Consider the following 13713-nt stretch of genomic DNA (forward strand, 5'->3'; position numbering starts at 1 on the left):
ATTTTACCATTAAATATGATATTAATTTAGGATTTTGGTCTATCTCCTCCATCAGATTAAGAAAGTTTCCTTCTATTCTTTTGTATCAATTATGATCACATGTTTTATACTACATTCTGTTCAAATGGTGAATTACAATGACTGATTTTTGAATGTTGTATAAATCTTTGAATTTCTGATATAAAACCTACTTTCTCATGATATATTAATTTTTTCACATTGTGGAATTTACATTGTGTTCTATGCTCTAACCAGAAACAGAGCCTGATGAATACACCTTTAAGTGTCTGTAGTTTTTCTTGTTTTTATGGATATCATTGCACTTATTACTTGAGGCTTTAATTACCAGATTTAAAGCTTCTTGAGGATAAAGCTTGTTTTTAGATAGATTTTTTTTTTAAGATTTTATGTATTTATTCATGAGAGACACAGAGAGAGGCAGAGATATAGGCAGAGAGAGAAGCAGGCTCCATGCAAGGACCCTGATGTGGGACTCGATCGCCCATCCTGGAATCGCACCCTGAGCCAAAGAAAGACGCTCAACCATGGAACCACTCAGGTGACCCTTTAGACACAATTTATTTGGTATCTTATCTTAGTGTTGGAGAAAAAGAAGTAAATTAGTACTGGCAGTTTAGCTGACCAGTTTTGTATGGATTTTTCTTTTTTTTTTTTTCTTTTGGTAGCCAGGGCTAAAGAAGAAAGGAAAATGAGAAGGTGTTGCTCAATGGGTATAAAATTTCAGTTATGCAAGATGTTTCCATTTTAATTTAATCTTTTCAAGTTGCTATGAAAAGTTTTGTATTTATTGTACACTTTTTCTTCTTATCCCAAAGCTTTTACACTTTGAACAAATAAACTTAGCAATTTCAAATATCTTATGTAAAGAAGATAAAAGTCAAAGGACTGATGATGTCTGGCATTTGAAGTTAGAGACAGTGTTTGATAGGAATAGTTTTTGTTTCATCTACGCTAATTAGCAGTAACATGTATTTATCACAGGAAAAGCAAATATTCCTGCCTATTTCTTAAGGGTATTAATAAGTCATACGGAATTTTCCTAGAACCTTGTCTACCCCAAATCATGATTTTCATACACAGAAACATGCAATTACAGGATTGGTATTATATGCTATTCTATATATTTTATTCACTTTCTTAATAAATATTCAATAAAAATCTATAAACTAGATTGAATGTGTGTGTATTTACTTACTTATTAAAAGATAGCATATTCTCACTGCCAGAATGAAGATTCAAGTTTGCCAGGATCCTTTAGTTTATGATATGTACCTTCCTGCAGTAGAGAAAGGATACATTTATTATATTCAATGGCTTCAATACTTCAGTGTTCCTTTCTTTTCTTTTTTTAATCTTGATGATACTCAGGTATCAGCATTCATCTGACAATCTTTTGTTACAAAATCCAGACTGTGCTAAAAAATGTATAATTTCGGTTAAGTGAAACTTATCATTTGGATATATCATAAAACTGCCAAAAATGTGTTAATGTAAAATTTAATTTAGTAATTGAAAATCACTACCACTAAGAAATCTTTTATAAATAAATCATGACCATGTATTTCTATGTAATATTTACATATAAAAAGAGGTATAAATCTCCTATATTGTATCATAGGTCAGATCATGCGATTTATACTTCCAGCCCCCATGTACTTTGTAATTTCATGAAGAATGATATAAGGAAGTTGAGTGCAATATAAGGCAACTTTATGTACTTTCACAAACTATTTTATTTGTTTACACTTGTGGCTTTAGCAGACTCTGGATTTTTTTTTTTTAAAGGCAGAATCTGCTGAGAAGGTGGTGAATTGAGATGACTATACAATAGGGGCCTTTGCCTTCCAAGACCCTGAACTAGTTACTAGATAAGGAGAGTCTCAGAGCAAGCATCAGCTAAAGGTTAGTGGGGTGAACTTATTCTAAAATTTTCTGAGCCTTTTTGTACCTTGAGTATACCAGATAAAAGGACAAGTTTTATTAAATTATTAAGACCCAGTTACATATTAAAAGAGAATCTAAACATGTTGAGGAAGGATGTTAACCTTGTATAACCTTTCTCGTGGCTCTTGACACAGTAGGTGCTAAGAAATACAACTGATTGACAATGATTATAAATCTTCTTTATTGTTCCCATTTATCTGATGTCTGTTCTGGCCCTAGGAACTCCAATTTGAATTAGTCTCCCTACCATTTTTCAGGCATCACCATTTAACACTGTTGCAGTTTTCTTGGAGCAAGACCAAAATAGAATGAATGATCCTTCTTTCACAGAAGGGATAGATGAGAATGTGGAGCGAGAACTCCTTAGGACAGATTGTAGCTGGCCAAAAGACAAAATGATACAGATTTCCATCATCAAAGAGAATTCTTGATGGGTCTCTTGATGGGTCTCATAAAAGTGTTCGTCTTTTATCTTCCTAGGCCTAGACCAGGAAGCATCTTTCTAAACTCTTTTGTCAGGATACTGTGCTTTTTTTATTCTGTTTCCTTCACGATTTTTATCTTTACTTCCATTTGCTCTTCTTCATTTTTTCTGGCTAAATTATATTTTTGCAAAATGGCAAATTAATATTTAATCCAACATTTCAAGTCCTGTTTAATTTTTTAAGAGTCCGTTCTTCTAGGTTTCTTGCATAAGGACAATTCTTTTCAGTAGCTATTAGTAAGCAGTAATTAGCCAGAAAGTAGCACAGTGAGTATGAATATTTTATAGTAATTAAGTCCCTGGTCCTTTTACAGCAAGAATGTATAAGCATTTATGAATGTATGAGTTGGATTATGAAGTACATGGACCCAGCTAGCCAAAGACAGGTGGAGAAGAGAGAATGAGGAAGGTGTGCAAAGGAGAATCCCTGATTCCGAGCAGAGCTCAGGAGCTTCCAGAGGAGACATATGGAGTAAAAAGAGAAAGGGCGAATGGCTATTACAGTTGGCATCATGAATGTGACAAGCATGCAGAAAGCACTAGAGATTTAAAAGATAAATAATTTCTCCAAAGGTCAACATGATGCCATGAAAGAATAAATTTTATTGATACTTTCTATAACAGAAGTTCTTGAACTGAGATCAATAAGTAATAGGAAATCATTGACAGGTCTGTAAGTTATTTCCAGCACTTCAGAAGCCATAACAAATCATACATTTAGCAATGCAAATACATGGATATTAACTAAAATCCTAGATGGTTTTGCTTTTTTGGAATTTTTGGCGTGGGAAGGCATCTTATATATTACTAATCGGAATATCATTTTAGCAAATGACTAATGGTGGGAAGTAATGCAAGGGGTGGTATATAGATTATGTTTTTCAGAAATATGTTCTCCCACTGCTGCCATTCATGGGGGACTTACATTTCCTAGGTCTTTGATTTTAGATTTATTTTATGACCTGCTGAAGAAAGGATGTCATGAGATGGACATAGGAACTTAAAAATGGGCTTGTACAATTTGATATTCTCTCTTGCATCTCTGCCCTTATGAGTTCAATATGTTCTCATTGGCCTCTTGTTGGAAAAATAAATTTTGGGAGTGTACCTGGCCTCAAATAACTGCTAAAAGCCACCTATCTATGCCCACCATTTTATCAAACAACACCAGACAACCCACATACACTTGAGGGAAAAACAATTCTTATTGTTGCAATGCCACTAAAAATTTGTTTCATTTTTAGTTATGCACAAATTGACAAACACAGCCAATGAATGCTAAGAGATATTGTTGGACCCTGGCTCACGGCTGCCAACGTGGTCCGGTGAACGCCCCAGAGACTCAGACCCCAGACAGGCAGATGCAATTAGCAAGAGGGTTTATTGAACGTTTGCGCAAACGGGCTCTCCGCCTCCGAGGAGGAAAAGAGCCCCGATTAGCAATTACAGGTGTCTTTTAAAAGGCAAAAGGAAAGAAACTGCCTAAAGACAAAAGAGCCTCGGGAGTCGCATGGCATCCAGGTTGATTTTGGGGAGGGTCAACATGAACCTATTCAGGGACATTCCAATCAGGGTGTGGGGGGGGAAACGGTTTTCTTATTGTAAACAGAATGCTTTTAGTTGCTAAAATTTCAGGAAGAAGACTGGATGGGCTGCCTCTGGGTTAGGGCTGGCCCTACTTACAAGGGGGGGAGGTTTCTTCATTCCCTCCTCTTGTTTGGGCTGATTTTAACCTTAAAATCTTAGGGAACATTTATTTCTTCAGTTTGGAGGGCCCGACATTGCTGAGTTAATACCAGAGCTTGGGTAATAGACAATCTTTCTCGGATGAACTGGAGCAGCCGGTTGAGGACGCAGGGGCCGAAAGTTAGCAGCAGGAGCAGGATAACTAGAGGGCCCATAATGGTAGAGATTAGGGTGGTCAACCAGGGAGACTGATTAAACCAGCTTTCAAACCAGCCCTGCTGGGCCTCCCGGTCCCTTTGTCTTTTATTTGACCTTTCCCTGAGTTTGGCCATGGAGTCTCTGATGACTCCAGAGTGGTCTGCATAGAAACAGCATTCCTCTCCCAGGGCCGCACACAGTCCTCCCTCTTTCAGGAATAGTCAATCCAAGCCTCCCCTGTTTTGAAGTGCTACTTCTGAGAGTGAGGTGAGGGACTGTTCTAGCTTAGAAAGGGACTGCTCTAGTGTCCGTAGATCCTCATCTACAGCTGTTTGGAGTTCTAGATAACGTTGTGAGTCCTGGATCAGAGCAGCTGCGCCAGGACCCACCCCAGCAGCGACCCCTAGTCCCAACATAACGGCTAAGGTTAGGGAGACAGGTTCGCGCCGAAAACGGGTAGGATGTTTATCATACTGATTTTCTAGAGTTTCAGCAGGGTGATAGAACACCCTGGGTATGATCTGCACCATGACACAGAAGTCGTTTGAGCTATTTAGAACCTTAGCCGACACACAGGGGGTGAGGCCTTTGTTGCATGCCCACCAAGTTCCCGGCTGGGGCTCCAGGTAAGAATCAGTCCCCAAAATCGGGGTGGTAGTGTTGCAGAGTCTCTGGTAGCCCCGGTGGGGTGTTCCTATGCAGGTTCCCTGTCCTGTAACTTCTGTAAGGGTGAATTGTGGTTGGGAGTCGGGTGTGCATCCCTGAGTGCTAGTGATGTTATTATAGGTCCCTGAAGTAGCAATTCCCTCCTAATAAGGGGGAGGGGAAGCAAGGCAGAGCCAGCAGGATTTAGTTACATCGGGGCTGGTTCGATTAAGGGCCAGGAATGCCCCTATGATAAGATTAAACAGTCGTTGTCCCGTCTCGGGTGACGACCCAGGGGTTGGAGTGACCGCGAAGTTAGTGGGTGCGGCACTCCCTGCGGCTAGGGCCGGGGCAGCTCTTTGTTCCCGAGGACCGGTTAGGCCCGATCGCCATGGGGTCTGGGGATTCTATTTTTAGTTTAATTCTGAATATAAAACCATCATCTGTTCTTTCTTTGTATAACCTGAGTCCCCACGTATATCCATTGGCCCAGTAAGTAGCCCTTTTTCCGGGCTCCGTGAAGGATATCCGTAGGGGATGACACCACCCTTGGCAGGGCCCATAATTAAGGGTTTTCCATTTGCTAAATGTCCGGTGAGTATAGTTAGCCTTGACAGTGATATAATCCCAGGAGGAGGAGGGCCTCCATTCTGTATCCCCAGTAGTTTCGCACCCCCAATTTTTACAATAAAAATATTCCCCTCCTCCACAGGTGGGATTTAGCCTGCGATCTCTGTGGTACCCGGGACAGACATAAAAGGGAAGAGTGCTTAGCATGGCCCTTCTGTCAGGCGTGCCACATCCTCCCCATGGGTCTAATCCCAGTCGCCCTGGAGGGCTTTCTTGGTTAGGGGCTCTAGAGGTGTCGAAGTATCCCTCTAGGTCCCATGGGCTAGGGGCCCCTATGGTTAGCTTGCATAGGTCAGGATATAGGTTAGGCCACCAGGTTCCCACGGGGCGGTCTTAGTTATAGACCAGACCTCGTCACCCCCAGACGTTAGTACCTGCCAGGTTAACCTTTTGAGGGCATGAGGGTCACCTTTGGCGGAGGTGAAGAGCGCTAGGAGAGGTAGGAATATAACAACTGTCATTGAACAATTTTTGTAAGTCTTATCTTGAGCGGGTTTTGGGTGCGGTGGAGCTTCCATTGGAGTGGCTCGTCCGGTCCGTCCTGGCTGGCGTCAGCGGTGCTCGTTGATGGGGCGCGCTGGACGTGTGAGGCGTGGACCCAAGCAGCAATGCCGTCTACCTTTAAGGCAGTTGGGGTGGTCAGTAGTACAGTATATGGGCCCTTCCAGCGGGGCTCAAGCGTCCTGGACTGATGTCTCCTGACGTAGACGGAGTCCCCGATCTGGAACGGGTGTGGGCCGGTTGTGTCTCCGGGGCGGTAGACAGCCGCAAGGGGTTTCCAGATCTGGTGCTGGATAATCTGGAGCGCCTTTAGCCTGTCCTGTAAACCGGGAGTGTTAGCAAGAGGGTCAAGAGCAGAATCTAGTAAGTCCGTTACTGGTGGGGGACCTCCATAGAGAATCTCGTAAGGAGTTAGCCCATGGCGCGCGAGAGTGTTCCGGACTCGGAACAGAACCATAGGGAGGAGTTGGACCCAGTCTCTAGTGCCAGTCTCCAATGTCAATTTAGTTAGGGTCTCTTTAATTGTTCTATTTATTCTTTCTACCTGACCTGAGCTCTGGGGTCTGTATGCACAATGTAATTTCCAATTTATCCCCAGTAATCTGGCCACCAACTGACTTACCTGGGAGACGAAGGCGGGGCCGTTGTCCGACCCTATTACCTTGGGCAGTCCAAACCGGGGGAAAATTTCTTCCAGGATTTTCTTGACAATCACCTGGGCGGTTTCTTGCTTGGTGGGGAAAGCTTCTGTCCAGCCATTTCGTAGAAAGCTACTCCCATCGGTGTACCAGGTTGCTTCAGCATCTGGCAAAGGCTGGTCCGTCAAGTCCCCTCTGGTGCCATGGACTTCAGCTAGGATCTGGTGGCAATCATGCATTACTAGGGAGGGGGACTCGGTTTCTGGAAGCAAGGTGGCCGGGTTTAGAGATGTAGCCGTTCCAAACTGTATCCGCTCAGAATTCAGTAACATGGCCTGATAATGGGTGACCCGGGCGTTTGAGAGCCATCGATCAGGGGGCTGGCGGATGACTGTCTCTACGGCGTGGGGGGCCACCACAGTGAGGGGTTGGCCGAAAGTCAACTTGTCTGAGTCTTTTACCAGGACTGCCACAGCGGCTATTATTCGGAGACATGGGGGCCATCCTGCAGCCACGCTGTCTAATTTTTTTGAAAAGTATGCCACGGGCCTTTTCCAGGGTCCCAGTTTTTGAGTTAGGACCCCTTTGGCTATTCCATTATGTTCATCAACATATAGCGTAAAAGGCTTGGTTACATCTGGGAGGCTCAGGGCAGGGGCGGTCAATAAGGCCCTTTTTATTTTGTCAAAAGCCAATTGTTGCTCCTTTCCCGAGTGGTAGGGGGTGTTGGATTTCGTGAGAGGATATAGGGGAGCCGCCATCTCCGCAAACCCGGGTATCCAGAGGCGGCAGAACCCAGCACTGCCGAGGAACTCTCGTAGTCCTTTGGCATTAGTGGGTGCTGGGATCAGGGCTACAGCCTTTTTGCGGCTCTCCATCAGCCACCTCTGGCCTCCTTCCAGGAGATATCCCAGATAGGTCACTTGTCTCTGGCCTATTTGGGCCTTTTTGGCGGAGGCCCTACACCCCAGTTCTCCCAGTCTCTCAAGCAGGGCCCCCGTACCTTTTATACAATCCTGTTCTGTCCTAGCCGCCAGGAGCAAATCATCCACATACTGCAGGAGGACGAGGTCCGGATGGCCAACTCGGAAATCTGCCAAATCCCGATGCAAGGCCTCATCGAACAAAGTGGGGGAGTTTTTGAATCCCTGTGGCAGCCTTGTCCAAGTGAGTTGTCCTGAGAATCCCGTCTCAGGATCTTTCCATTCAAAAGCAAAAATAGGCTGGCTTTGAGAGCTTAATCTTAGGCAAAAGAATGCATCTTTTAGATCTAACACCGTATACCAGACATGGCTTGGGGGTAAGGTGCTGAGCAAGTTGTAGGGATTCGGCACCGTGGGATGTATGTCCTCTGTCCTCCAGTTAACCTCTCGTAAATCTTGTACCGGCCGGTAATCTCCTGTGCCGGGTTTTTTTTTTTTTTATGGGTAATAGAGGAGTATTCCAGGGCGACTGGCAAGGTATTAAAATGCTCAATTGTAATAGTCTCTGTATATGTGGCCGAATGCCTTCTTTGGCCTCTTTGCTCATTGAATATTGCCGGATCGATATGGGGGTGGCCGAGGGTTTTAAGTTTATAATTATGGGCGGCTGGTTTACAGCTAGTCCCATTCCGGCCATTTCCACCCAGGCCTGAGGGTAGTTAGTGAGCCATTCAGAATCTAGGGGCTGCACTGACGGTGGAGAGTCCTCGTGCAGCCGGTGTTCATCCTCTAGGCGCAAGGTCAGTACCTGGAGGGGCTGCCCTCCCGCGCCAGTAATAGTGGCCCCTTTTTGCTGAAAATGTATCTGGGCCCCTACTTTTGAAAGAAGGTCTCTGCCTAGGAGAGGGTAAGGGCAGTCTGGGACCAGTAAGAAGGAATGCGTTACTTGCCCAGTGCTCAGGTGGACCTTCCTTTCGGTTGTCCATCGATATAACTTGCCTCCAGTTGCCCCCTGAACCCAAGACGTTTTAGAGCTCAAGGGTCCTTTTGCCTCAGTTAAAACTGAATGTTGAGCTCCCGTATCGACCAGGAAGGTCACCGGCTGTCCCCCCACTTTAAGGGTTATCCGAGGCTCGGGGGGGTTCCTGGCCCTGACACCCCTAATCTTCATCTTCTAGGGACAAAACAGGAATGGGCTTCTTTTTAGGTCCCTGCGTTTGGCCCTTCCTTGGGCAATCTTTAACCCAATGTCCTTTTTTCTTGCAGTAGGCACACTGGTCTCGTTCAACCCGTGGTCCTCTTTTGTCTCCCAGGTCCCTACTCTGTCCTGACTTACTCTGCCCTGAGCCCTGTACTACGGTGGCCAGTATAGCCTTCTATTAACCTCTCCAGAAAACCTGTCGGCGTCTCATCTTTTCCCTGCACTATAGCACCTACCTTTGCCAAATTGGTGGGGCGACGCCCTGCCCCTTTGAGACCCGCTAGGAGTACCTGGCGATAGAGACGCAGCCGCTCCCTACCAGCAACAGTGTCGTAGTCCCAGGTCGGGCGAACCAAGGGGAAAACATCCTCAATCTCATTAGGCAGCTGGGTCGGCCTCCCATCCGCCCCCGGGACGTTTTTCCGAGCTTTGAGTAGACGCGCTGTCTCTCCTCCATGGTGAGGGGAGTCTGCAGGAGCTGTTGGCGGTCATCCCAGGTCGGCTGCAAGATAATGTCAATATTAAAAGCTCCGTTCCTGGGCCACCCGACGTTGAAAGCCGGCCACTCTGAGGAGCAGAAGGTGACCCATCTTCGTCTTCTGACTTCGACCGAAAGATTGTGTGCCCGGCCGGCGACTTCTTTCCAGTGATCTAGAGTGAGGCTTAAAGGGGTGGTTACAGTCTGCCCCATGGGTGTAGAGAAGGGTGAGCGGTGAGGAGGAGGACAGGAAAGGAAGAAAAACACGGAACGAACAGACGCACAGGAACGACAGGACTGGCGCGGCAGATTCAGGTGGGAGCGGTCGCGAACCACGACCCTCCCCGAAGAGGAGGGAGTGCCGGGGCTCCGTTCCTCTTCCAGACCACTCCGGAGTCCGACTCCGGAGGGGGACCAGGGGTCTCGGGCACGTCTGCCTCCCCCGCTGGTCCAAATACAGAATACAGAGTACAGCGTCCTGCAGGCACAATACAGACCCGGCACAAAACAGACCCGGCCAGTCAGACAAACGGACGAGACAGATAGGACATTTAGCGAGCTCGGTCTTACCTCCTGCCAGTCTTAGGATTGAGTCTGGGGCGTCTCAGATCCCGGACGAGCCCCCAAATGTTGGACCCTGGCTCACGGCTGCCAACGTGGTCCGGTGAACGCCCCAGAGACTCAGACCCCAGACAGGCAGATGCAATTAGCAAGAGGGTTTATTGAACGTTTGCGCAAACGGGCTCTCCGCCTCCGAGGAGGAAAAGAGCCCCGATTAGCAATTACAGGTGTCTTTTAAAAGGCAAAAGGAAAGAAACTGCCTAAAGACAAAAGAGCCTCGGGAGTCGCATGGCATCCAGGTTGATTTTGGGGAGGGTCAACATGAACCTATTCAGGGACATTCCAATCAGGGTGTGGGGGGGGAAACGGTTTTCTTATTGTAAACAGAATGCTTTTAGTTGCTAAAATTTCAGGAAGAAGACTGGATGGGCTGCCTCTGGGTTAGGGCTGGCCCTACTTACAAGGGGGGAGGTTTCTTCAATATGGCTTCAAAAATAGACGAAGGAGCTTAGTTGCTGGATGAATATGTTTGGTGTTCATTTATGAATGATGACTATTATTTTGTAGATTTCTAAGAACAGTGATTTGGAATTCCCATTTGAGTAGGTCATTTAGTTGTATTAGGAGAGAATAGATTTTAAATCTAGGTGGTGGTAAAAGTTTAAATAATGATAGTGATAGAAGAAAGGGTATTAATATCCAAAGTAAAGATATGCTTACAAAATATACATTTGACAGTTATTTGCACTTAAGGTATGTGTTGCCTCACAGCGCCAAATTCATCCTTTATTATCTGTTCTGTAATAATAGAGTTGGAGCCTATTCACAGTTTTCCTTTATAGTGAACATAATGTTAAGCATAGGAAGTAGAGGGGATAGGAAGGAAACTGAAAGAGGAGAGTATTTCTCTTCTGAGTTTCAGTTTGCATCTCTTGGCTTCTTCTTTCTCCTGTCATGCAGCTGCGCACCCAGAGTATACAGTCCCTTGGTAAGTTTACAGCTCCATTTCTGACCTGGTTACCACCGTACTACAGTCTTGCTAATAAGGACACTGTGCTCCCCAGGCCTTGGGCTATGTATTCAGTATATGCTCCTGAGGCCTTGACTCCCACTATCTGTCCATCTATGTATCTTGGTCAACCTGAATCCCATAGATATGTCAAGAAACACCTAATACTGACTCCATATACCTCAGGTCTCACACTACCCAGCCATTAATCAGCAACTAAAGCCATGGCCCTTGTGGTGAATTTTTCCATGAGAATGGTCCTTTGCACCCTACAGGTTTCCTGCTTGAAAATCTCAGCCAGGATTCTTACCACCTAGATAGGTGTTTGCAGTTTTCGTGGAAACTGCAAAGAGCTCTGGCCCAAAAATTCAAGCCACAGAATTTTTTGACCAACTGATGAGTTGCCACCCTACCTTTTCCAACAAGGTCTGAAACTCAGTCTTTAGGAAAAAACTATTTCCAAGTTTGTTTTTTTCTTGGATATTCTCCCTCAGCCCTGGGTTTTTTAATTTTTATTTTTATTTATTTATTTATTTATTTATTTATTTATTTATTTATTTGAGTTATCCTTGCCTTTTATTCTCCTGATATAGTTGATAATTCTTTACAGTAATGTTTCCCATTTCAAATTGCTGTGTAGTTTCTGTCTCCTGATTGGATTTTAACTAATAAAGAATGTTGATGAATCAATTTTGAGGGAGGGGGATGAGTAGTCAAGGGTAATTCTGAGATGGAGACTGATGAATGGTGGCACTCTTGACTGATGTATGAAGTAGGAGCCCGTAGGGGAAGAAAATCAATTTCATTTTGAATTGTGGACAATGTGAAGTACTTGTAGGGCATTCAGAGGTAATTGACCATCAGGCAGTGAGAGAGCATAACTGAAGCTTGGTGGGGAGAAGACAGATAGAAGATATGGTCTATGAGTCATCAGCATTCAAGAGCAAGTTGAAGTTATGAGTAGAAGTGATCACCTAAACTGCTGAAGTATGATGGATGATAAAAGCAATGACTTAAACACAGAAATCCATGGAAAACTAAGGTACGCTAATTCCCAAGAGTAACTTAGAAGCAGCCATGAGAGGAAAGTGGACACTTTTTCAAGAATGGAGTGATTAGTGCTGCCAAACATAACAGCAAATTTTATTAATATAAGGATGAAAAAATATTAGATTTGGCCATTCAATTATGTTAAGAAAAATGTCAGTTCTTTTCTAAGAATAGAAACTATCCGTATCATAAATTGAGAAGTAAATTCAGGTGACATGACAGGGTATTTTTTTTCTTTGTGATGTGTAAGTGAAAAGAGAAGAGGATAAAACAATACCTTGCAGACCACATGGCATAGAAGGGAAAGGAGAATTTAGTTTTTTTGAATGAGTTTTAAGCATGACTAACAGAGGAAAGATGTCAGAGGGAGAAATCAAAGGTAAAAAAACGGTTGCAATACTAATCAATACAACTTAATCTCTGGGAGACAGAAAGTGTCAGGATTAAGGACACATGTGGAGGGACTGGCTTTCAAATGAAGGTGGTACTTGATCCTTTGTGACTTCAGGATGTTTTTAGTGTGTAAAGTATGTAACATTGAGCAGGGGAATTTAAAAATTTTTGTGCTTAATGACTTAAATCTTTTCAATGAAGTGAAGTAATCTGAGATTGATGAAGGGGAAGAAAATGTAAGGCTCTTTGGAGGAATTAAATGTACAGTATGTTGAGAAGTTTAGGTTAGGAATTTGTGACTCATTAACATAAAATAGTAACAATCAGCAGTGGAGTGTGCAGGTATGCCATTTTGTTTTTGTGTGTATGTTTGTATCCTAAAAGCGATTATTTGCTCATGTAAATAAGTGATACACTTGTGCTCTTGACAAATTGTTTCTGATATATTTTGTATTTTCCCCAATTAACTTTTCAACTGCCAGCATATGAAAGAGACTGTCTCACTGTTTAAGTAAACTTTAAGTAGAATTTTACACAGTATTCAAAATCAGTCTATTTTGGATAACTGTAGATGTAACACGGAATGGTGGAAAGAGCATAGGCTTGGTCTCAGAAAATCCTGAATTCCATTACTGACTCTTTGCCTTTTAAGCTGTAGGGTGTTGTTTCCTTCTGATCTTGACTCAACCAGAAGCTTAATAAATGTTAGTGTTATTCTTAAATGTATAAGTTCTTAAATGTATAAATGTACTGAAGAAACCTCCCCCCTTGTAAGTAGGGCCAGCCCTAACCCAGAGGCAGCCCATCCAGTCTTCTTCCTGAAATTTTAGCAACTAAAAGCATTCTGTTTACAATAAGAAAAACGTTTCCCCCCACACACACCCTGACTGGAATGTCCCTGAATAGGTTCATGTTGACCCTCCCCGAAATCAACCTGGATGCTACGCGACTCCCAGGGTTCTTTTGTCTTTAGGCAGTTTCTTTCCTTTTGCCTTTTAAAAGATCCCTGTAATTGCTAATCGGGGCTCTTTTCCTCCTCGGAGGCGGAGAGCCCGTTTGCGCAAACGTTCAATAAACCCTCTTGCTGATTGCATCTGCCTGTCTGGGGTCTGGGTCTCTGGGGCGTCCACCGGGCCACGTTGGCACCCGTGAGCCAGGGTCCAACAGTACATGTCTAGAAGGGTTCTCTAAAAGATTTTTTTTTTTTTTTTAGCTCTCTGAGTCTGAGTTTTCTCTTGTCTAAAATCAGGATATATATATTTTATGACTCATGGCATCCACAGAGTTTAGGTCAGTGATTGAGACTTAACAGAAAATGTAGATTTCCCTATTTACCCACTGGCTTTCCTTC

The 13713-nt window shown here is 44.0% G+C and overlaps 1 protein-coding gene across 1 annotated transcript; it reads right to left on the reverse strand.

Annotated features, from left to right (window-relative positions):
• Positions 1 to 3796: 3796 nt before the first annotated feature.
• LOC129503821 (uncharacterized) lies at positions 3797 to 7716 on the reverse strand. The gene is made up of 2 exons (XM_055316246.1): positions 6732 to 7716; positions 3797 to 6428 (listed from the first exon to the last, which is right to left on the reverse strand). Exons 1-2 carry the CDS (start codon positions 7623 to 7625, stop codon positions 6066 to 6068), a joined length of 1257 nt encoding a protein of 418 aa, XP_055172221.1. The 5' UTR covers positions 7626 to 7716; the 3' UTR covers positions 3797 to 6065.
• Positions 7717 to 13713: the final 5997 nt, after the last annotated feature.

This window comes from Nyctereutes procyonoides, unplaced genomic scaffold (genome assembly GCF_905146905.1).
Source record: "Nyctereutes procyonoides isolate TBG_1078 unplaced genomic scaffold, NYPRO_anot_genome, whole genome shotgun sequence".
In the NCBI taxonomy this organism is placed as follows: Eukaryota; Metazoa; Chordata; class Mammalia; order Carnivora; family Canidae; genus Nyctereutes; species Nyctereutes procyonoides.